The sequence below is a fragment of the Eucalyptus grandis genome, chromosome 5 (assembly GCF_016545825.1).
Source record: "Eucalyptus grandis isolate ANBG69807.140 chromosome 5, ASM1654582v1, whole genome shotgun sequence".
In the NCBI taxonomy this organism is placed as follows: Eukaryota; Viridiplantae; Streptophyta; class Magnoliopsida; order Myrtales; family Myrtaceae; genus Eucalyptus; species Eucalyptus grandis.
In genome coordinates, this window is record NC_052616.1 from 3518598 (window position 1) to 3541530 (window position 22933).

The following is a 22933-nucleotide window of genomic DNA, read 5'->3' on the forward strand; positions in this document are numbered from 1 at the left end:
TGATGTGAGTCCACAGTATGGAAATGGAATGGGAAGGTAGAGAGAGAGAGAGGTTTATAAGGAAAAGCCGTCACTCATTATCTTTTTCGATGCCTCATTTTCTTGGCAGTTAAAGGTCGTTATTTTAATTGTTCTTTCAATAAACGAAACTAAATTTCAAGCACCGACTACGCCGGTGTGTGGCTGTTTCCATAATATTTTCACTTTATAAACATTGTAAAAGTAAGTCTTGATTTATTGAGTTCTCTTTTTGAGCCATAAGATAATGGATAGTTGTCTTTTCCAGTGCAAGAAGTAGGTAATTTAAGTTGATCGACCTACTTCTATCCTCAAATAGCCTTAATTCGCACATTTCTTATTGAATCGACAAAAGCGAAGCCCTTTCTTCAAAACTGTAGTTTTATTATTTTAATTTTTGTAGAGAGCAAACCCAAACACATTCTCATCGTTCCCTTTAGTGAAGGAGATCTAGTTTGTTCTGAAGCTCAATGCAGAAAGAAAAATTGAAACTACCAAAAACTTTATGGTGACAAATTCTAAAACCGACTAAAAGTCCCTTTTTTCAACTGGGTATGTTGAGGAAAAAGAGACTTAAATAAAAGAGGAATGGAGCTCACAATATTCTAATATATCAAACTATCACGAAAGTATAGTGTATGGTTTATAGATACCTAAAGTGCAACTCCCGCACTTCATTGTAAACTGGATGCATGCATAGCACGGGCATGAACCCTAGCATCTTGGATAAACTTGGAGAAATTTCCGAGCCCTGGTGCGGAGAAGTGGTTAAAGGCCGTAAAACTTGGCGAAGTCTACCACACCACAAATTCTTCCGCAGAAAGCAGTATGCCAGTATTTAGTCAATCCCAACAAATAATATAGGGCCTCTAAAGACTGCATGAATCCTGCTGGCAATTCAAGAAATGGCATGTCCGGATACATTAATTTCCATAACGATAAGGCAAGTGACAGCTAATATAAATCGATATAGACGTTTGCGATTCATCAGAAGATATTCTACTTTAGTCATCTGTCATGGCACGTCAGCTATCCAAGCAAGTTAACTTCCAAAGCCTCTGTACATGCGCACCAGTGATGAATCTTGTATTGAAGATGATGACCTGGAGTCGTCGATGATGATATCAAACGTACTTTAAGAGAAGGTTTTCAACTGGACGCAGCAGTTCCACTCTAGAAATGAACAAATTGCCAGGGCATTAACTCAACTTCTAACCATTGCTTGAACTATATCTAGTTGAAATAAAATACAATAGAAAGTCCATAAAGGAAAATCTCCTTCTTGAAAGAAAAAATACTGTTAAAGGACGGGAATAGATGTCCACAGGGCATGGAAGATCAACTTCCTTTTACCTTCTCAACCTCAACATGACAGTAGAAGCATATGCAGCACTATCGCCAGAAAGTGATCTCGTCATACAAGAATTGCTGCATAGGTTCTTCATAATTCTGTATGACGTGCATTCCATGTAACTCCGATATCATTTGGAGTGACTTGCATCCAGAAATATCCACTTGCCAGAGTGAGTTTGGGAGGTCTCCAAGCCCAGCTAGTTTCTCGCAGTCTCTCACGACCAAACATTTCAAATTCTTGCACAATGACAAATCTGGTAGATACTCGATGGACTTGCATCTGGACGCATCTATAAATGCTAAACAGCTCATTTCTTTGAGCTCTGGAATCTCCAGAAGTACGTGACAATCTTTCACGACCAACTCTACCAAACCTTCAAATTTGGAAAGGTTTGGCAGTTTCACTATGGACTTGCATCCATCAATGTATAGCCATCGGCAGGATGGGAATTTCTCCAGGGTCTGAACATCACGTAGTTTCTCACAGTGGTTGATTTTCAGTGATATCAGGGTCTTGAAGCATGAAAGGTCAGGTAACATTTCAATGGATGTGCACCCAGAGATGTCCAACCCTTCCAAGTACTCCAAGAAATCAAGGCCTTGGACTTCAGATAAATTCTTGCATTTGGAAATGCATAAATATCGCAGATACTTCAATTTTGCAAGATCCAGTCCCTTAATGGACGTGCACTCAGAGATATCCAACCTTCCCAAGTATTCCAAGTTTTCAAGGCCACTAATTTTGACTAGATTCTTGCATTTCCTGACATTTGCTTTCCTTAAAAGCTTCAAAGTTGAAAGGTTCAGTCTTTCCATAGACATGCAATCAGTGAGATCCAAAACTTCCAAGAACATGAAGCTATTAAGAACTTGAATTTCAAATTGATTCTCGCAACTTGGAAGCACATTTAAATTACTCAGCTCCAAACGATCCACCAACCTCACCACCGTTCTGGACAAGGCTCCCATGATCCTTTGCGAGGAGGAGAGGAGTTCAAATCCATCAGCGCGACGTCGGGGTGGTGAGTCCTCCGCTAATGCCCCAGAGTTTGCCCGCCGGTTGTCGGCTTACGGGGTTCCTGGGTCATCAAAAAAAAAAAACGATCCACCCACCTCTCTAATGCTTCTGACGGACCTATGCGTAAGTACCTCAGAGAAACCAAACATTCGGCCTTATCAAGCCTAGGAAATTTTGGGCACTCCTGTACATCCAACATTGTTAGCAGTGCTAGTCCTTCCAGACCTTTGACTTCTCTCAATTCAGAGCAAGTCGCTAGCATCAATTTTGATAGATGCTTCAAGTTTGACAAATCTGGCAACTTTCTCAACATTTGGCATCGTGTAATGGAAAGCTTCAAAATTTCAGAGGGAAGCTGTGGGAGGCACTCAAGTGTTCTGCATTCTGAAATGGAAAGCATCAACAGTTCAGAGGGAAGCTCTGGGAGGCACTCAAGTGCACTGCATCCCGTGACACTGAGTTCCTTTAGGTTTATCAGGTTGGAAAGGATTGGCAATGTAGGACTCTGACAACTGAGACCTAGAGTTCTCAAGCCAGAGGGAAGGTTTGGCAGCAATTGAAGCTGGTCACACCCCAGTAAATCAAGGACTTGGAGACAAGAAAGCTCACCAATGCTTTCTGGCAAGCCATAAATACCAGTCACTGACAATTGGAGGGCCTTCAATGAGGACAATTCCCCAATATCGCTACAAACTTCTTTCAGGAATTTGCAACCTGTGGCAACTAATCTGGTGAGTTTCCCCAACATCCCAATAGCCCCAGGTAACCTTGTTACAGCTGACCTTGCCATTAGCAGAACTTCTAAATTATGCATGTCTCCAATGGAGTCAGGTAACTCTTTAAAACTGGTGTATGATATATCCAGCTCAGTTAACGATTCCAACTTGCCAATTGAGTCGGGGACCCCTCTCAATGATTGACACCGCCTTAATGATAAGCACCGCTGTTTCTGGAGGTACCCTATGGAGTCTGGAAGTTCAGCAAGCTTTACACATCCGGAAAAATCAAGGGTGGACAGAGACGCTAGATGGCCTAATGACCTGGGTATTCGAACCAATGATTCACAATCAGTGGCACTAAGAGTCCTGAGTTTCTTCATTGAACCCTAGATATGGGAATTTCTTCCATCCGAGTTCTATCTATAAAAAGCTCCTCCAATTCTTGTAGCTGATTCACTTCTATTGGTAGTTTTTTGAGTCTCCAACAGTCTCTCACATCCAAGGAAATTAGGGTGTGGATGTTTCCGATAGAAGGGTGCACTTCTGTCTGATTTTCACATCTTTGAAGAATTAAAATCTCTAGATGCTGAAAATCTGTTAGATCAGGAGATGTTTTCAAGTCCTGGCAATTAGAAATGTTGAGAACTTTCAGATTACTTGCCGTCTGTAACAAAGAAAATAGGGAGACATGAGGCCACTGAGAGTAGGCAATCAAAATAAGTAACAAAGAACGAACTTCTTCATCTTACACTGATTTGATTCCATCCTGCCCAATGCTCTGTGACTTTGCTCCTTGATAAGTCAAATATGACTAATTTCTCCACATGAAAATTGGTTGCCATAAAATTTGATGGCCAATTTTTCCAACAAAGCCATCGTAATTCAGAAAGAAGACACTTGAAATCTCCAGAGAGGATGAAATTATTCATCTCAAGGAACCTTAAACTTGGTAGCTTTTCAAATGGTTCCTTGCTGCACACCCAGCCTAAGCCACTTTCGTTAAGACGGAGGGCTTTTATTTTTGCAGTTCCCTGAAAGTAAGAATGCCAAGGATAAGAAACATAGCATCATGACAACTAAATTAAGGATAAGCGGTTTCGATTTAATTCCTACTCTGTCGCTTTGAACTAAAAACGTTTAAAACATGGTTGCTGCTACTACTACAATTAAGTTCATCATTCCTTATCTTGCCGCCTTTTCAATTTTTCAGGAATTGAACCCCATAAGTTAGCTGAGAACCTCTAATATCAAAAGAAGAGCACCCTTTAGGGATACTGCTAGGAATTCCCCACTTAAAGTAGGCTTCTTTCAACTGGGGCCGGACTAATCTAATGCACTAACTCCTTTTTCCTCATTTTGATAAATAAGAAAACATCAACCATGAGCACAACAGAAAATCAACGAAAACCCTCACCTTATTCTTCTCCAGGGCATGTAAGGATTCCTTGTGAATCCATAATCTACTGCGTTTCCAGGGCTCCTCGTAGCCTTCCTGCCGAACAATTTCCCTACCAAGATCTCTCAATTGGTCATGCATTAACAACCTATGGTCATTTCCCACTTTTATCAAGGACATCGAACGCAATTCGTCAATTCCCATCTGTGGGTAATATTCACAGTCATGCCGCATATAGGATGCGATTCTTTCATCAGTTCCAACAAAAAAACAGGCAATATCCAAAAATATTTGCTGTTGCTCATAATCTAGTGCATCATAACTTATTTTTAACTTCGCTTGCACTTCCTTCCTTGGTGTTTTTCTTAACTTCTTCAATGTTTCTTCCCATACTGCTATGCTTTTTCTGCACAAGAATGAACCTATGACTTCGAGTGTTAAAGGTAGCCCTCCTGTAGTGGAAACGATATTATGTGAGAGATCCACAAATTCAGGCAAAGGGAAGTCCCTTCTGAATGCATTCCTACTAAAAAGAAGCAACGAGTTGTCAGCATCCAATCCATTGAGTTCATATGAGTTGTCCACCCTAGCCTCATCAAGAACAGTCACTTTTCTTGTCGTTATAATGATCTTACTTCCTAAACCAAACCAGTCACGATTTCCGGCCAAGCAGTTCAACTGAGAAACATCGTCCACATCGTCAAGAAGAATGAGAACTTTCGCATGCCTAAATCTCTTTCTAATGATTCTAAGTCCTTCATCAACATTGAAGACATGCTTGTGTTTTTGTTTTAGAAAGTCAGAGATTAGCTGGTTCTGCAAATGGTGGGCACCCCACTTTTCTGATGTTTCTCGCACATCTGCCAAGAAGCTACAATGATTGAACTGATGGCAGAGTTTATTGAAGATGACCTTGGCTAAAGTTGTCTTTCCAACACCGCCCATTCCATGGATACCGACAAATCGAGTTTCACTGTCATTATTACTTAACATTCTCATAATCTCCTCTATATGATCACTAATCCCGACCAAGTTCTCTGTGACGTCCAACTGTAAATCTTCCTTTAACTCGGCCAAAACCTTCTTGACAATTATCTTAACCAACTCACCTTCATGTCTGAAATTACAGCAAAGTTCAATACGAGAAAAGAATCGTCAATATCTCCACGGAAGCACATCCACAAATAAACAGGAAGTGAAAATCAACCCAATTGATGAAAAGGCCGTCATTTTTTCTGCCGTAAAAACGAACATGGCATAAAAATCTCAAATTTTGATCTAACTAAGCAAGATCATGAGTGAAAAAGAAGTACCCGTTAGCAATTTTCTCTGATTCCCATCCCTTTAAGCTTCCTACTTCTTTGAGTGCTCGCACCCATTGTTGGACCTGCTCTACCTCATAGTGCTTCTTAATTGAATGGAAGGCATCCCCGAATCTCCCCGTCTGGTGTCGCACGTCCCCGGGCCCAACTTTGTAGAATATGGGCAAGACCATGTGCCCTTCATTTCTCTTGCACTCGATCATTTGGGCGAGCTCACGAAGACACCATTTGCTAGAAGCATAATCTGAAGAGAGAATCGGGATCGAGATCTTACTGTTCCTAATGGCTTGGAGAAGATCCGGACCGATCTCCTCGCCAATGGGGAGCTCGTCATCGTCCCTGAACACGGAGATCCCATCTCTTTTGAGGCTGGTGTAGAGGTAGTCGGTGAAGCTGGTGCGAGTGTCCCTGCCCCTGAAGCTCAAGAACACTTCATATTCGTTCTCAAAGGTCGATGAAGCAGATTCCTCGATGCTCGCATTTGCTATCTTCCTCTCCTTCTTCTTCAGGAAACGTGATGCAAGCACAGAGAGAAGAATTACTGCGATAGCGACCGCCAAAGGAATGCACAAGGCCTTATCAATTTCCATTCTGGCTAGGGTTCCTTCGACTCTAGGTTCTACAAAGCAATTGATGAGAGTCGGTTGGACAGTTTATACCTTTCGTGGGCGCCAATTCCTCCGTTCTTTTGATCTTTTGTGCCCCAGGAAAAAAAAATATCCGTTTAATAATGTAAATTAATTATTCTATTTTTATAATAGAAAAATAATCTTTGGATAAAAAGAGTGCGTTTGATAATATTTTCTGTTTAAAAATTATTTTATTAAAATAGAAATAAAAAACTATTTCTATTCGGAAAATAATTTTTTAACATAAGAATACGTTTGATAAACTTGTATAATTTTTTTGTTTTTTTTTTTTTTTTTTTTTAATTTTTTAATATTTTCTTTGGGTGAGGCTCGGCCTCGCCTCACCGGCTAACGTGAGGTCGGCCTCGCCTTAGCTAGGCGAGGTTGAGCTCACCTAGCCTCGCCTCGCCGGGCCACCACTAGGTCAACGTCCCGGCGATGGCTCGGTGAGGCCGACCTTGCGCTGGCTTGGCCTCGCCAGATCTGGGCCACGCTCTGGCAAGGTCGTCGGCCATGGCCAAGGCCAGTGACTAGCCAAAGAAAAAAGAAGAAGAAAAGAATAAGAAGGAAAAAATAGGAGAGAGAAAATTTGTTTCTCGGAAATGTTTTGGAAATAAAAACAAGTTTTTCTTGTTTCTTATTTATGTTCCAAATTTGTTCCTTGGAACAAAAACAAGTCCTAGGAACAAAAATATAAACAAACGTGTTTCTTTTTTTTTGTTCTGGAACAAAGAAACAAAAATTGTGTTCATAACAAGAAAAAAATAACACAAACAAACGCATTCTAAATTTGAAAAAAAAAAAAGTAAAAAAAGTAACTTTTTCTTCTCATGAACAATTTTTATAAATAAATCATTTCTTTCATTTATTTTTTTCTTTTCTCCTTCTTCCTCGCCACTACGTGTCGTTTGTTGTACTGGTCGCTGATGGCCAATCGTTGCCATTGCCGCCACCACTAGCTAGAGGAGCAACAAGAAGAAAAAGAGAAAAAAAAAAAAAAAAAAAAAAAAAAAATTAAAAGAAATCCTATATTATAAAAAAATTTGTAACCATACCGGATGCATTCTTGTTCTTTTCTATTTCAAGAATATAAATTTTGTATAGTTACTAAATACGTTCTTTTACTTATAAATTATTTTAGAGAATAGAAATAGAAAAAAGTTATTTTTGAAAAAAAAATATTTTCTAGAATAAAAATGTTATCAAACATATCCTTATTTACTTATTTGGACCTTCAACTTTGATCATTGGCGCTGGCCCAAATTGATGAATCATCCTTTTATGTGTTGGAATCTCGTGGAAAGTGATTGGCATTTGGTAACGTTTTTGTTAAAAAATTGTTCAGGAAATGTAAATAGAAAAACTATTTATATCTCGGGAACAATTTTTAAACGGAAGACCATGTTTGGTAAACTTGTATAATTTATGTTCTTAGAATAGAAAAAAAAAAAACAGAAACATGTTTGGTAAATTTGTATAATTTTTTTTTTTTTTTTAATTTTTAAATATTTTTATTTTATTTTTCATTTTTTCATTTTTCATTTTTTTTTCTTTTTTTCGAGCTCACCCAGCCATGGTGAGGCTCGGCCTCGCTAGGGACCAGTTGCCCTCGACGGCCGGTCGCCGACCATGGCCGAGGCCGAGGACCGGCCAAAGAAAAAAGAAGAATAAAAGAAAGAAAATAAAGAGAAAAAAATATGAGAGGGAAAAATTGTTTCTCGCAAGTGTTCCCAAGAATAATAAACAAGTTTTTTTTTGTTTTTATTTCTATTTCAAATCTATGCCCTAACGGAAAAAAAAATAAATTTTTTGTTTCGAGAAAAAAAGTATAAATAAAAGCGTTTCTATTCTTTTTTTGTTCTCACAAACAAACAAGCCCTTAGTCAAGGGTTTTCCACCAGTTCGTTTTAGTTGAGGGACCTCTGTCAAGAAACCCCTAGGCGGCATGAAAAGGATTTCTCCCCGTGTTAATGATATTTTTGTGCAGTATATGCATTTATCGACTCTCTGGGACATACCGACATTCAATGCGAGCATCAACTGTCATGAATCAAGATCGAATGAACCCAAATCGGAATTTGATGAAGGCAAAACGAAGAACCCGAGCAAGACATTCTGACAGGTGGTGAGGTCAGACATGCATGAAGCAGCAACAATAGTCTTTGCCTCGATTGCGAATCATCGCGTTTTTGTTACCTTCACTCGATTTCCATGTTTGGTTTGGTCGGGTATTGTTTCGAGATCCCGAATCCATTCATCTGATTTGTCATGATCGATCAATGAAGGCTTTCATGAGCGCATATCTGGAAAAGGTTTGACCCCATTGAAAATCTGGGTGCATCATAGGAGCATAACAGAAGTTGGAACACATTGCTCCCTTCTAAACTTTGCCCCAACCTCATTTCTGGTTTAGGCTTTGCAGAGTGTAATTGCTTCTACGGATGCCCCGATCCGAAGGCTGGATCTGCTCACGGAATTCGAAACCCGAAAGAGGAAACGATCAAAGCTGGGAGTCGAGATGCTCCTTATTCGGTGTGGAGGTGAAACTCTTCGTTATTGGGTGACTTTTGCAGATCCTGCAAGGAGAGAAAATAGCTCCCGCCCTGTGCAAACCAATGTCCCACCCATTTGCACTCGAAGCTAGCTCTCTCCTTGTCCTCCCTCCGTTGTTTTCATTCCTCAACTCAAATTTTTCTGTCACAAAACACTCTTTTTCGCGTGGTCCTTTTTCTTGTGCGTGTACAAAGGGCCAACCGCATGAGTCAAATCCCGAAATTCTGCCTATTTAATTTGAAATAGAAAAGCATGCTTAGAAATGTAGTGCGTTAGTCGAAAACATGCCATAACAAGACACTTGTCCCACAAGGCCCATTGACGGAATGTCAAACAAGTTTAGTGAACATTTAAGGTATAATAATACTTTTGATGGACAAGGCACATTAATAAAATGTCGAATAAAACTCATCCATCATGAATTTTCAATGGGCAGGATTCAAGTGAAGCATATGAAATGTGCATGATGATTGACGAAGCATGTATAAAAATTGAAGACTGGGTCAAGGATGATCCATTAACTATGAGATAACCATCGCCGAGTTCAACTCCAGAGACTTCAAGGGATACTAGAATCCATTTACTTTAATTCGAAATCGAATTTAACAATTTAATTTGCTACTGATAATCTCCTATTGGACTTTAATTAATAATCGAAATCATTGAGTTTGGATGACCACAATCTTATAAAAATTAACGTATCATAGGGCTACACTAATATTGCGAAACTTGTCATATCTTTTCCACATGCAATTCTTTTGCCTTGCTTGACCAACATTACTTTCCTATATTGGGGTTCGTACGAGAGGTGCATTTGATTCTATCTCGAAAAATAAATTTGGTACGGCATTTTGACTAACAAGAAAGATAGCGATTAGAATTAGCCCGGACCTTTCTATGGCACCTTAAGAAATCAACCCTCGTCATCCTACGTCATAATCAAAGCCGTAATTCTTCAAGAAGATACTATACTATACTATACTCTACTCTATGAGCGCTTCGTATAGAAATTACAACAAAAATTAACTTAGAGTCCGTTTATTTATTGAAAAAAAATTTTCTCATTTTTTAGTGTTTGGTTCGCTTAAGAAAATGAGTCAACAAAAATGTTTTTCTATTAAAGCTTAAATTTAGGAAAACGATTTCCCCTTTAAAAGAATTGAAAAATGTTTTCTAAAATTTTCTCCTTGTCTTGAGATCCTTGAATAATAAAATGTTTATTCTATAAAAATATTTTTTTCTCTTTTCTTTATTTTCTTTCTCCATCTTCCTTTGTTGGCTGCATACCTCCATGACGATTGGCAGCCGACCTTGGCCATGACACAAGTTGATGAGCTTGAGGCTCAGCTGATCTAGGCAAGCCTAAATTGATTGAGGCTGTCGAGCTCGAGGCTCGCCAGATCTAGGTGAGCTTGCATTTCGGCTAATCTCAGCAAACTCGAGGCTCGCTAGATCCTGGTGAGTTCGAGCTCTCCTATAGTCGTTGCCGGCTGGTTACAAGGAAGTAAGGGGGAATTTATTAATTTAGGAATTTATGTTAAAATCTTACTAAGTGCTTGCAAACTGCTCTAGGTCAAGGGTCTGGACTAACGGGGTACTTCATGGGCCTTCAAGTAGCTTAATCTCCATGTCCGTGCCCTTAGATTACAAAAAGTTAAGTGAAACATGAAATCATAGTTGTCAATTTGGAATTCAAATCATGAATAAAACCTCATAGATTCATAAATTGTGAATTAGAATCGAATCGAATCCAATTGTTACTTATGGTAAAACAACTTACATTCACTTTTTTTTTCTTGAGCAAGCAGATAATCCAAAATAACAAGTTTTGAGTTACAAACCCAAACTTGTGATAACTTAATTTCAAGCACATATTAAGCATAGCATAAGTTATTGTAGAATACTATTTGAAACTTAATAGAAAGTGTATGTGTCATATCTTTAATCGTCCGTTTACAGTTTGCTTAGTTTTTAATAACGTTACGTGGGAACAAAAATAAATATCGTATAGCCCATGAAATTGGATAAAAGCTACATTTGTTAGGTAAAAACAATAAACTATGAATAGATAAAATCTATGAAACCATTGAATAAATTCGGCGATGAATCAATATACTCACTTGCTCAGGCTAGGTGCGACAAGGGTCAACCTCACCAAATTTGGCAAGGTCCTCTCCTTGATGGTCGGTGTTTGCCCTCGCCCAGGCGTAGCCCGGCGAGGCCAACCATTGCCTGTTGCTGGCAAGGTTGACTTGGGTGAGGCCGACCCTTGCTGACCATGGCCACTGACAAAAGAAAAAGCAAAGAAAAGGGAGATGGGAAAAAAATAAAATTCATTTTAATAATTCAAAAAAATTAATATATTATTAAAAATGTCTATATTAACATTGGCTATATCACGTAGGATAGTTGGTGTCCAAGTTAGCAATTTATAATCTAAATTGACCAGATGAATTGAATTGATGCAAATGTGAAAAATGTTTAAGATTAAATTGATCCAACTTTAGAACTGAATGTATTTTTCCCAACATGGAGGGACGAAGGTTGTTCGATAAGAGAGGAAAAGAAAGAGTAGAGATAATAAGTTATATTTATCTTTTATAGGCATTTTAGAGAATTCAATTTAAAGGGGTGCGGCATAAGCCACTTGAAGGGTGAAATTAGGGAAAATTCCAAATAAGAGCTCGAAATGTTTTCATTTTTTCAAATAAGGATTTGAAGTGTCCATATCGGTCTCAAAGAAAAGCTTGAAGTGATTATGGTCATTTCAAATAAGAGTTTAGTCTTGTTGATCGGCAAAAAATTTCGGCCAATTAGGGACATTTTTATCCAAATACAATTTACATTAAATTAAATTATATCATAAATTTAAAAAAAAAAAGAAGAAAAAAGAGAAAACACAAGCAAAAGGGTCCTATGGCCGTTGCCCCACCACTAGTGGGGTGGTGTTGAAGGCCGACAGGGTCGTTGGTGCTTGGGGGAGAGCGACCTGGTCAACCAAAGGCGAGGGTTGGCAAGGCCTTGCTAGAGGTGGGAGAGGGCAGCGACTCTCCTAAATCTACGCGAGGGTCGCTTGCCCTTACCCAATCTAGGTGAAGGTCGCCGCCCTTTCGTGCCTTTAGAAAGGCTTGCTAAGGTCATCGACCCTCCCTCAAGCATAGGTGATCCCATCAACCTTCATCGCTGCCCCACTAGTGATGGGGCGGTGGCCATAGGCGCTCCCTCCCGCCTGTGTTTTTTTTTAAAGCATTTTTTAAAAGGAAAAAATGGAAAAAAAATTAAAATTTACAAAGATGAAATTGCCCTTAATATTTAGTGAATTCTAGCTCTTCTTTGAGATTGATATATGCACTTTAGACATTTTTTCGAAATAATATTCATTTTAGATCACCATTTGATAAAATAAGGGCATTTCGGGGCTTTATTTAAAATAATGCCCACCTTATATTTTTATTTGAAAAGATGAGGGCATTTTAGACTCTTATTTTGAATTTTTTTGTGAGATTATTATCACAAAAAAAAAAAAAAAAAACATCAAATAACTACCGTATGCTTTTAGGTTTTGGTCTTTCTTTCTTGCATCGGATGAAAAAGAAGCAGAATTGTTGGTGTGCCGAGTACCAAATGTTCACGATGGCCTCAAAATCCACACCCAAGTTCCACATTTTCCCTCTCTCGATCCCGCCCGATCAAGCAATTGACGAAATAGTTTTCACGATTGAAATGGAAGCACCCGAGTTTTTTTTTTTTTTTTTTACTTTAATTAATATCATGCCCGTTTTTTCCTTCGGTATCGAAATTTATAATATTCCTCAAATTAAAAAAAAAAAAGCCTATGAAAAGAATCGTAAGTGAATATATATGCACATGCGTTTCGACTTAAAAAGAATTCTGATCATACGAATTCGCAAAATTCAGAAAAGTAGAGAGGGGAGAAAAAAGAAAAGAAAAACAAAAAAAGAAAAGCCCGATAAGAAAAAAGAAGAAGAAGAAGAATGAGAAAATGTCACAAATGATCCCTGAACTTTCATCTAATATTCAATTTTATCCATGAGCTTTTGATTTGCTCAATTTGGTTTATGAACTACCACTTAATGTGTAATCTCATCCCTAAATTTTTAATTTATTCAATTTGGTCCCTGAATTATCAATAAATGTCCGATCTAGTCCATAATTATTTGAAAATTGATCAATTTCGTTATTCCGTTAGTTAAAATTAACGAAATTGGCTTCCATGGCTTTTAGTCTCTTAAATATAAAATACAGAAAGACATGTGGAATGTCCACATGGAAATTATCAATTGTTTTTTTTTTTAAGACTTAGTATTGAATTATCATTCTCATGAAATGTCAAATTGTGACTACCATATTTGCTTTGAACGAATAAATATTTTAAGTTCGTACCAAAATTTTCCAGTTTGTTTTTTTTTAAAATAAAGTGTAAACAAAAAAATACAGTGCATACTCTAAAGAACCACTTTTAGGGTAAGAGTAAAGGAAGATGTACCACCATGAGCATATTAGCAAAGATATAATTGTCGTTACCAACATTGAATGCAAAATTAGCCAGCTACCGGTGATCGCTAACATTCTGTCAATGTTATTGTCCAAGGTCGACACCGTCAATGCAACAATTGGATGCACAAACTTGATTAGAAAACTACTAATAAAAGGAAGGATTCTGTTTGAACTTTTGACAAAACAATCCGGGAGCCAAAATGGAAAAAAATAAAATTACAAATACCCATTAAAGTTGAGCAAACCAATGCCCGACTCAAGAGATATGAGCTATAATTATTACCAGTAACATCCATCTCTCTTGCCGTAGTTCACTTTCCTTGATATGGGTGAGACCTTGTACACAAGTTATGTTATCATCAACAGGACACATGCCGATTTATGTATTATATAGCATGGGATCTCAATCATGGTATTGGAGTCCTCACAATATAAACATGGTCGATCACTCTGGTCATCAACTTTATTAAACTCTCTGTGAAGAAGACTTATTGGAATTTCATGATGGAGGACGAAGTGTATATTTTCCATTAGTATCTTTGGAATGAAATCGGATGCATGATGTGAGATCGTGTGCCTAAGCATCATGAAATAAGCCACATCATTTCCTATTTTAAGCAATCTATAAGCAGCCTAGCTATCCATATGGTAAAGGAGAATGCAATTTCTAAAATGTGAAGAACCAAAAGCCACATTTAATCCCTATATCCATATGTTAAGTTTACAAAGAACCTCTAAGCTCCGATATCAAGATTTTAGACAACCCTAACATCTTAATGGCACTTCTCTCCCAAATTTCAAGTTTATCGACAACATCCAGATGGTGTATATGAATATTAGCCGAACACATCTTACAAGGGAAGTTCACGGGTATCAAACGAGTTGCTCGAAGGGAGAACGCATAGCCGAAACATCTCGAGAGTCTCGCAAAGCGAGTCTTTCAAAGGATTCTGAACAATTCTCTACTTTTGTAATCAATGCTCTCATCTTTAGTAGACCCCTAATTATTTATTGATTCATAATTTTAATAATCCAACTTAGTTCTACGTCATCAATTAATGTTCCACGTCATCACTTAACGGTTTGAACAAATTGAAGGAATAAGGAACATTTGTTAATAATTCTGGGACTAAATTGAGCAAATCAAAAGTTCAGAGACAAAATTAATAGTTAGGGACTAGATTGGACATTTATCGATAATTCAGAGATCAAATTGAACAAATTAAAAATCTAAGATTGGAGTGCACTTTAAAAGTGTAAGTTTGGGTACTATTTGTGACATTTTTCCAAGAAAAATAAGAGCAATCAGCGAAATTACGAGAACCTTCCACCAAACTCAAAATAAAATAAAAAATAAAAATTACGAGAACCGAGAAGCAACCGCCTCAATTCGAAATTCAAACTCTCTCTCCCTCTCTCTCAAACCACCATTTCTTTTTCACTCGCCGCCCCATTCCATCGCCGCTCCCACCATGGCGCAGACGCTCCCCCTCCAGACCAGCAACATCGCCAACACCGCCGCCGCCGCTCCGCCGGCTCCGGCGGCGGCGGCGCCCCGCAAGGGCAAGACCGTGGAGGAGACCTACCAGAAGAAGTCCCAGCTGGAGCACATCCTCCTCCGCCCCGACACCTACATCGGCTCCGTCGAGAAGCACACCCAGTCGCTCTGGGTCTACGAGGGCGACGGCGAGATGGTCCACCGCCTCGTCACCTACGTCCCGGGCCTCTACAAGATCTTCGACGAGATCCTCGTCAACGCCGCCGACAACAAGCAGCGCGACCCCAGGATGGACTCCCTCAAAGTCACCATCGACGCCGACCGGAACCTCATCAGCGTCTACAACAACGGGGACGGCGTCCCCGTGGAGATGCACCGGGAGGAGAAGGTCTACGTGCCGGAGCTCATCTTCGGCCACCTCCTCACCAGCAGCAACTACAACGACAACGAGAAGAAGACGACGGGAGGGAGAAACGGGTACGGCGCTAAGCTCACGAACATATTCTCCACCGAGTTTGTCATCGAGACGGCCGATGGCAAGAACGGCCTCAAGTACAAGCAGGTATAGACGGCTGATGTCTTCGATGCGCCTGCGTTACCATTTTTCTCTAGCTTTCATGATTTGGGATTTCTTCAAGTTTGTTTCTTGATGTTAGTCTTGTACATTGCTCTGATTCGAAGGTTACTGTCTCTGTTTTAAGCTGGCTTTTCTGTATTGGATTTCAGATGTTAGACTGGTTGGGCTTCTGTTTATTTATGTCTTGGATACGCTTACGTTACCATTTCCTCTAGATTTCATGATTTGGAATTCCTTCAGATTTTTTTCTTGATGTTAGTTATGTACATTGCTCTGATAATAAGGTTACTGTCTATCTTAAGCTGCCTTTGTTTGGTCAGAGTGGTGCTGTTATTTTATCTGTTTTCCCTTTTCCAGGACGTCATGTAGTAGTTCTGCTCAAGGTTGTTGCTACTTTTTTTTAGGATAGTAAACACACTCATTTTGTTCTTCTGTGGAATGTTCTTGCCGTTTTCATTGGGTTAGTGGAATCAATTTGGTTGAACTGCTATGATGATCTGTTCCAATGATTTGAAGGTTTTCTCAAAGAACATGGGAGTGAAAGGAGCACCTGAAATCAAGGCCTGCAAGGCCGGCGAAAACTGGACCAAGGTCTCATTCAAACCAGACTTGGCAAAGTTTAACATGACCCACCTTGAAGATGATGTGGTTGCTTTGATGAAAAAGCGTGTCATTGACATGGCTGGGTGTCTTGGAAAGACAGTGAAGGTCGAGCTGAACGGCAAAAGGGTTCCTGTCAAAACATTTGCTGAATATGTCGGCCTCTACTTAAAATCCGCCTCTAAAAATAGACCAGAAGCCTCCCTCCCAAGGTCCTCTCCTCTCCTTTTCTTTTTGTTTGATTATAATCTTTTTTGTAGTTTGAGATGGTATCTGAAAGCCAAATTTACTTGATTGGCTCAGGATTGAGGAGACTGTGAATGAGAGGTGGGAAGTCTGTGTAAGCCTAAGTGAAGGACAGTTTCAACAGGTACTTTAAATACATTTTTTTTTCCAGTAACAGGCAAATATAGAGCTAGTACTACTGCACGAATTTAACGTGGTGAATTCTGCAACAGGTCAGCTTTGTGAACGGGATAGCTACTATTAAGGGAGGGACACATGTTGATTATGTGACTAATCAGATTGCCAACCATGTTATGAGTGTTGTGAACAAGAAGAATAAGAATGCCAACCTCAAAGCCCATCACGTGAAGAGTCATTTATGGGTTTTTGTCAATGCCCTCATTGACAATCCTGCTTTTGACTCTCAGACTAAGGAAACTTTGACACTTCGTCAGAGCAGCTTCGGATCCAAGTGTGAACTATCAGACAAGTTCCTACAAAAAGGTTGGGCACTCTTTAGTGAATGTAATGAAATTGATCGATTGACTTTTAGATAACTTTTGCTTATGCTTGCTATAATGCAGTGGCAAAGTCTGGAATTGTTGAGTCTCTACTCTCATGGGCAAATTTCAAGCAGAGCAAAGACCTAAAGAAAACTGATGGGTCGAAGAGAGAGAACCTCCGTGGGATTCCCAAGCTTGAGGATGCTAATGACGCTGGAGGTAGAAACTCTGATAAGTGCACCCTGATTTTGACAGAAGGAGATTCCGCAAAGGCCCTTGCAGTAAGTGCTGGTACCTTTTGGATGCATGAGATGGAAAACTTCTTAATTTTGTGGCTGAACATTCTCAAAGAGTTGGCTAACCAAACTGAGGATTGATGCAGATGGCCGGGCTTTCTGTTGTCGGTCGAGATCGTTATGGCGTGTTTCCTTTGAGAGGCAAACTACTCAACGTGAGGGAAGCCAGCCATAGTCAAATAATGGAAAACAAAGAGATACAATACATGAAGCAGATTCTTGGGTTGCAGCAAAATAAGGATTATGACAGTGTCAAATCTTTAAGATATGGTCATTTGATGATAATGACGGACCAGGTTTGACTCTTCTATAGATTTTGTTTTGTATGATATTTTCATCAAGCATGTGCCACTATTGTCAATGCTTCTCATAGTATAGTCTCTGAATATACATTGCTTGCTGGATGTGCATTTGCAGGATCATGATGGCTCCCACATTAAAGGCCTTCTAATTAACTTCATTCATTCATTCTGGCCATCCTTGCTCAAAGTTCCATCTTTCCTAGTCGAATTCATCACTCCAATTGTCAAGGTAGGGATGAATAAACTAACTCGATCATCTGAACATTTTTTGGTAGATGGACAAAAAAGCTTTAAGCCTTCTCTAATTGTGATTGCAGGCGACCCATAAAAATGGAAGAGAATTAAGTTTTTATACTATGCCAGAGTACGAGTCCTGGAAGGAAAGTTTGGGGGGCAATGCAAGTGGGTGGTCAATCAAGTACTATAAGGTTTGTCTACATTGTTGAAGAATAACTCAGTTACTGTCTGTAATGGGTAACATAGTTGAATGATCCTTGCAGGGGTTGGGAACAAGCACCTCGAAAGAAGGGAAGCAATATTTCCAGAATCTTCAATTGCACAAGAAGGATTTTGTATGGGTTGATGACCAGGACGGAGATGCAATTGAGTTGGCTTTTAGCAAGAAGAAGATTGAAGCAAGGAAGACTTGGCTTCGTCAGTACGAGGTTGGAAGTTCTGTCTGAATTATAAAAACACGAAGTACTTGTTGCAATTTTAGATGTGACTTAATGGAATTACGAATTTGTTTCCTGCAGCCTGGTACTTATCTTGATCAGAAGGAGAAGCTCATCAAGTACAGTGACTTTGTTAATAAGGAGCTGATATTGTTTTCTATGGCTGATCTTCAAAGATCAATTCCTTCCATGGTCGATGGCCTCAAGCCAGGTCAAAGGAAAATTCTTTTCTGCTCATTCAAAAGGAATTTCATCAAAGAAGCAAAGGTTGCCCAGTTTTCTGGTTATGTATCTGAGCATTCAGCATACCATCATGGTGAGCAAAGTCTTGCTAGTACCATAATCGGAATGGCACAGGATTTTGTAGGCAGCAACAATATTAACCTTCTCATGCCGAATGGCCAATTTGGGACCCGCAACTTGGTGAGAGTATTTCACAGAAGATAACCGGTTTGTTTACAATTTTTTTTTTCACTTACATGGAACATGTCACTTTGGCAGGGAGGAAAAGATCACGCTAGCTCTCGGTACATTTACACGAAGCTTTCGCCGATTACACGGTTCCTCTTCCCAAAGGATGATGACAACCTCCTGAACTACTTAAATGAAGATGGTCAATCTATTGAACCAACTTGGTAATTACTCATTATAGGACCCTTATTATTCATTTTACCCAATATGAAATTGTTAACTAATACTGGTCATGTAATGCAGGTACATGCCTATCTTACCTACGGTTCTTGTCAATGGTAGTGAAGGAATTGGAACTGGTTGGAGTTCTTACATCCCCAACTACAATCCTAGAGATATTATTGCCAACTTGAGACGTTTGTTGAATGGTGAAATGATGGAACCCATGGATCCTTGGTATCGTGGATTTAGAGGGACCATCGAGAAAACAGCCACTAAGGAAGCTGGCGTCAGCTACACCGTTTGCGGGATAGTCGAGGAAGTTGATGATACCACACTGAGGATCACAGAGCTTCCAATTCGTCGATGGACACAGGATTACAGGGAGTTTTTGGAATCATTATCAACCGGAGAGAGAGATAAAACAAAGGATCCTTTTGTTAAGGTACTGAGCTTTAAAACCTTGTGCATCACAGCTTGTCTTTGAAGATTGTCGCTAAAATAAAATTGCCAATTGCAGGAATTTAGGCAGTACAGTGATGATGTAACTGTACATTTTGAAGTTATGTTGACAGAGGAGAACATGATGATAGCAAAGCAAGAGGGTTTACTGAAGAAATTTAAGCTGACCTCAACAATCAGCACGAGTAACATGCACCTGTTTGACTCAAACGGAGTGATCAAGAAATATGACAGCCCTGAACAAAGTATGCTAATTTTGCTGCTTACCTCAGGATGAGCCATATTTTAGTAGCATTATAACTTATATATGGTATTCTAATCCATGTCTCATTTTAAATTTTATCATCTTTCTTTCTACAGTTCTAGAGGAGTTTTTCCACCTAAGGCTTGAGTGTTATGAGAAAAGAAAGGTAACCTAAGTGAAAGCGAGGAAATGGTTTCAGTTATTCACTTATGCTCTGAGGCTTTTCATAAGTGACTTGGTTGCAAATAGCATATTATGAGTACTTTTCTATTTCTCGCTTGCAGAAAATTTTGCTGGAAAATTTGGAGTTAAAGTTAGTGATGTTGGACAATAAGGTTAGGTTTATTCTCGGTGTTGTCCATGGAGAGATCATCGTGAGCAATAGAAAGAGAGCAGATTTGTTCCAAGAGCTGCAAGCAAAAGGCTTTGCTCCCTTTAGGAAGGAGACTAAAACAATTGAAACAGGAGTAGCTGGGTCAACAGATGATTCAGAAGAAATAGAAGAGAACTCGGGGGCCACCAAAGGAGTGAGAGCCAGTGATTATGAGTATCTGCTCTCCATGGCAATTGGCACACTGACCCTTGAGAAAGTTCAGGAATTATGTGCTGATAAGGATAAGCTTGTTAATGAGGTTGATGACTTGAGAAAAGCGACTCCAGAGAATTTGTGGTTAAAAGATCTTGCTGCTCTAGAGGAAAAACTCGATGTATGATTTTCAATGCCCTCTTGACATTACTCCATTAACTTCTGTTTTGATTAATGCTTTCTGCTGTGTTATGCAGGAGCAAGAAAAAATTGATGCCCAAGCAGAGGAAACGAGAAAGGCAAGAAGCAAAACAAATGGAGTTGGCACAAAAGTCTCTAGACAAGCACCGAAAAAGCCTCGCCAGAATAACAGTAAAGCTAAGAATTCAGAAGCTCAAGCAGAAGTCACTCGAGGATCAACCATTGCATTGGAAGCAGGTTAGTATGGAAATTGTGCTGTAACTTAACTGCTTGTACTATTATTATTTATGGGGAGTCACTGACAGTAGATGTGTTTCTCTTTCAGAAAATGTTGCTGATGTTGTGAAACCAAAACGGGGTGCCGGTGCTAAGAAAGCTCCAGCTCCAAAGGTGTGTTTGGTTTCTTCCTTCTAATTAAAAACAAGGCAACTGTCTTTGACAAAAATCAAATTTCTATTTTCATTTATACAGCCTAGAAAGAGTGCTTCAGTTTCAGATGATGAGGACTTCGAGTTGCTCGACTTAAGAGAACGACTTGCTGCATATAACCTCGAATCTTCACCGGATAATTCATCAGGTGAGAGCTTTTGCCAGAGTAACTTTGATTTGTTTGACTTAAAAATCAATTCCATCTGTAAAGCCATCATGGCTACACGAGATAGTGAATAAGGAACACCTGATGTGTTGAGGAAGAGGTGCCACATTTGCCCAAAGTTTACTTGAGACATGTATTATTTGTTCTGTAGCCCGTAGTCACTTGGTGATAATGATTCTAGCATAATACATTTTCCATGCAACGCAGCTCTAGAGGATAAAGTGCCTGAAATACCAGTCAAGGCGAAAGAACCTAGCAAAAGGGCTGCCTCGAAGAAGAAGGCCTCGGTCATTCTCTCAGACACTTCAGAGGAAGAAAATAGCAACGACAGTGGAGACGATGACGACGAGATAGTGGACTCTGAAGCAGAGGTGGCAAAGAAGAAAGGTGGCAGAAAACCAGCTGCTGCTGCAAAGATATCAAAACCACCTGCAGCAGCAAAGAAAGGTCAAGCCAACAAGCAGCAGGCTCAGGGAACGACCCAACGCAAGGCAGATAGTTCCACCAGTGATGATACTGAAGAGGTGGTTGAAGTGGCTCCTCCGAAAGGAAGGCCTCCGAGGGCGAAACGCCAACAGACAAGATACGTGGTGAGCGATTCCGAGAGCGAGAAGCCGACCGATGATTCTGACTTTGATGAAGATGACGTTTAGTCGATGGAAATGTCGTTTTTCCAACGATGAAGGACGCTGTATTATTTTGAAACTCGGAACATTGGATGCTAAGTCATTCATTAGTTTCCAGTAGTTTATGTTCATCTCTCTTTCTCAGAGGAGATGTTCCATTTAGACCCGTAGGTTCGTGTCAAAATCAACAAATTTTAGTTTGTTGGTTGCACAGCTCGTGTGGTTACTTTGCTCTGAACAAAATCCTTAAAAAGGAATCATTTCGTTGTCCTAGTTTTTTCGGCCAATTAGTTCGCTTCGTTGGCCAGCTCATCATTTCGTTGTCTATACACGGATTAGGCTCCCCAATTCAACTAGCTTTAGGCTTTGTGACGAAAAATACTATACATATAAATAGGTTTCCATCGTCACCCTTAATCATTAACAACAAATTAAATTTATATACAATAACACCAAGGGAATCTTTCGATATTTTAACTTAAACCTAAGAAGTTGCTTTTTTCTTTTTTAGTACCGAGTTTCTGTTTATAGAAATTTGGAATGAAATCATAAAACCCATCTATTCTTAGAGTTGGGGATTGAACCCATCATCTTTCCACTCCAAAAAAGAATGGTGGCCACTAAGGCATCGCCTTAAGTAATCATGGTCGAGATTATAGATGAATCATCGACATTTTTTCTTGTTAAAAAGGATTTTTCTACCTCTAATTTATTCTATACGCATGCCAACAATGTTTGCACAACATTCGTCCCAGTGGAGCCAAGAAGTGGTCGTATAGATGTAATTATAAGCATTGGTGATAGGGACGCGCCTCTCCTGTACGTTTCCCCTATTTTTAGTTAAAGTGACGAAGGACACGAAATTGCCCAAGAGGAATATATTCTCCCTACCTTTAAAGACTACACAATCAATACATAACTCAGGAGATATTATTCTTTGAATTGCAATTATAGAATCGGTGGAGCCCATGAAGGGGATCCTTTCACCAGCCCTCCCGGATTCATCATCACGGGGGGCATTTGAATTGACCCCTAAGAACTGCCATGCATTCAAGGAATTTGAATCAATCATGGCTTTTTGGCAGGGCCATGCACTATACCTTTCTGCTCATTAAACCACGAGTAGACAAGCATATACGATTACTTTATGTCAATTGAAGATATATTGTACGGTCGAATGAGACCTCGAGTCAATTTTCGTAAACATGACAAAACTCCTCTATCCAATTTAATCGAAGATAGACTGTCCTTGTCCGGATAATTCACTATTTTATGGCTTGGCCTCAAGATGTTGTGTTTAGTCAAATTTAAAGTTGTTACAAGTTAAGTTTTGTACTGGCCTTTAGTTAGATGCGTCAAATGGGTGAGTCGAGTCAAATTCGAGTCAGATCTGGATTAAAAAGAGAGTGAAGGTAAGTGAGATTAAAAAGAGAGTGATATAAATGGGT

At 39.4% G+C, this 22933-nt stretch overlaps 3 protein-coding genes across 3 annotated transcripts; 1 reads left to right on the forward strand and 2 right to left on the reverse strand.

Moving 5' to 3' along the window:
• Positions 1-1410: 1410 nt before the first annotated feature.
• On the reverse strand, positions 1411-3203 carry LOC120293471 (putative adenylate cyclase regulatory protein). The gene is made up of 2 exons (XM_039312823.1): positions 2521-3203; positions 1411-2266 (listed from the first exon to the last, which is right to left on the reverse strand). The coding sequence occupies exons 1-2, from the start codon at positions 3201-3203 to the stop codon at positions 1411-1413; spliced, it is 1539 nt and encodes a 512-aa protein (XP_039168757.1).
• Positions 3204-3342: 139 nt separating this feature from the next.
• On the reverse strand, positions 3343-6425 carry LOC104438894 (disease resistance protein RUN1-like). The gene is made up of 4 exons (XM_039312253.1): positions 5818-6425; positions 4523-5621; positions 3858-4139; positions 3343-3772 (listed from the first exon to the last, which is right to left on the reverse strand). The coding sequence occupies exons 1-4, from the start codon at positions 6414-6416 to the stop codon at positions 3485-3487; spliced, it is 2268 nt and encodes a 755-aa protein (XP_039168187.1). The 5' UTR covers positions 6417-6425; the 3' UTR covers positions 3343-3484.
• Positions 6426-14948: 8523 nt separating this feature from the next.
• Positions 14949-21758, forward strand: LOC104414246 (DNA topoisomerase 2). The gene is made up of 19 exons (XM_010025295.3): positions 14949-15586; positions 16118-16413; positions 16505-16571; positions 16660-16930; positions 17011-17210; positions 17312-17521; positions 17643-17756; positions 17845-17955; positions 18028-18192; positions 18283-18624; positions 18703-18836; positions 18916-19276; positions 19352-19538; positions 19654-19703; positions 19822-20244; positions 20321-20501; positions 20590-20654; positions 20736-20841; positions 21067-21758. Exons 1-19 carry the CDS (start codon positions 14999-15001, stop codon positions 21510-21512), a joined length of 4317 nt encoding a protein of 1438 aa, XP_010023597.2. The 5' UTR covers positions 14949-14998; the 3' UTR covers positions 21513-21758.
• The last annotated feature ends 1175 nt before the right edge of the window (positions 21759-22933 follow it).

Bases quoted from the DNA above. Each gene is read 5' to 3' on its own strand.
- LOC120293471 (XM_039312823.1), bottom strand. From the start codon at position 3,203: ATGCATAATTTAGAAGTTCTGCTAATGGCAAGGTCAGCTGTAACAAGG. The intron at 2,267-2,520 runs GTACTTACGCAT...TGTGCTTCCAAG, and splicing joins GAATGTTTGGTTTCTCTGAG to TTGCGAGAATCAATTTGAAA.
- LOC104438894 (XM_039312253.1), bottom strand. From the start codon at position 6,416: ATGGAAATTGATAAGGCCTTGTGCATTCCTTTGGCGGTCGCTATCGCA. The intron at 5,622-5,817 runs GTACTTCTTTTT...CTGTAATTTCAG, and splicing joins TCAGAGAAAATTGCTAACGG to ACATGAAGGTGAGTTGGTTA. The intron at 4,140-4,522 runs GTGAGGGTTTTC...TCTTACTTTCAG, and splicing joins ATGCCCTGGAGAAGAATAAG to GGAACTGCAAAAATAAAAGC.
- LOC104414246 (XM_010025295.3), top strand. From the start codon at position 14,999: ATGGCGCAGACGCTCCCCCTCCAGACCAGCAACATCGCCAACACCGCC. The intron at 15,587-16,117 runs GTATAGACGGCT...AATGATTTGAAG, and splicing joins ACGGCCTCAAGTACAAGCAG to GTTTTCTCAAAGAACATGGG. The intron at 16,931-17,010 runs GTTGGGCACTCT...GCTATAATGCAG, and splicing joins AGACAAGTTCCTACAAAAAG to TGGCAAAGTCTGGAATTGTT.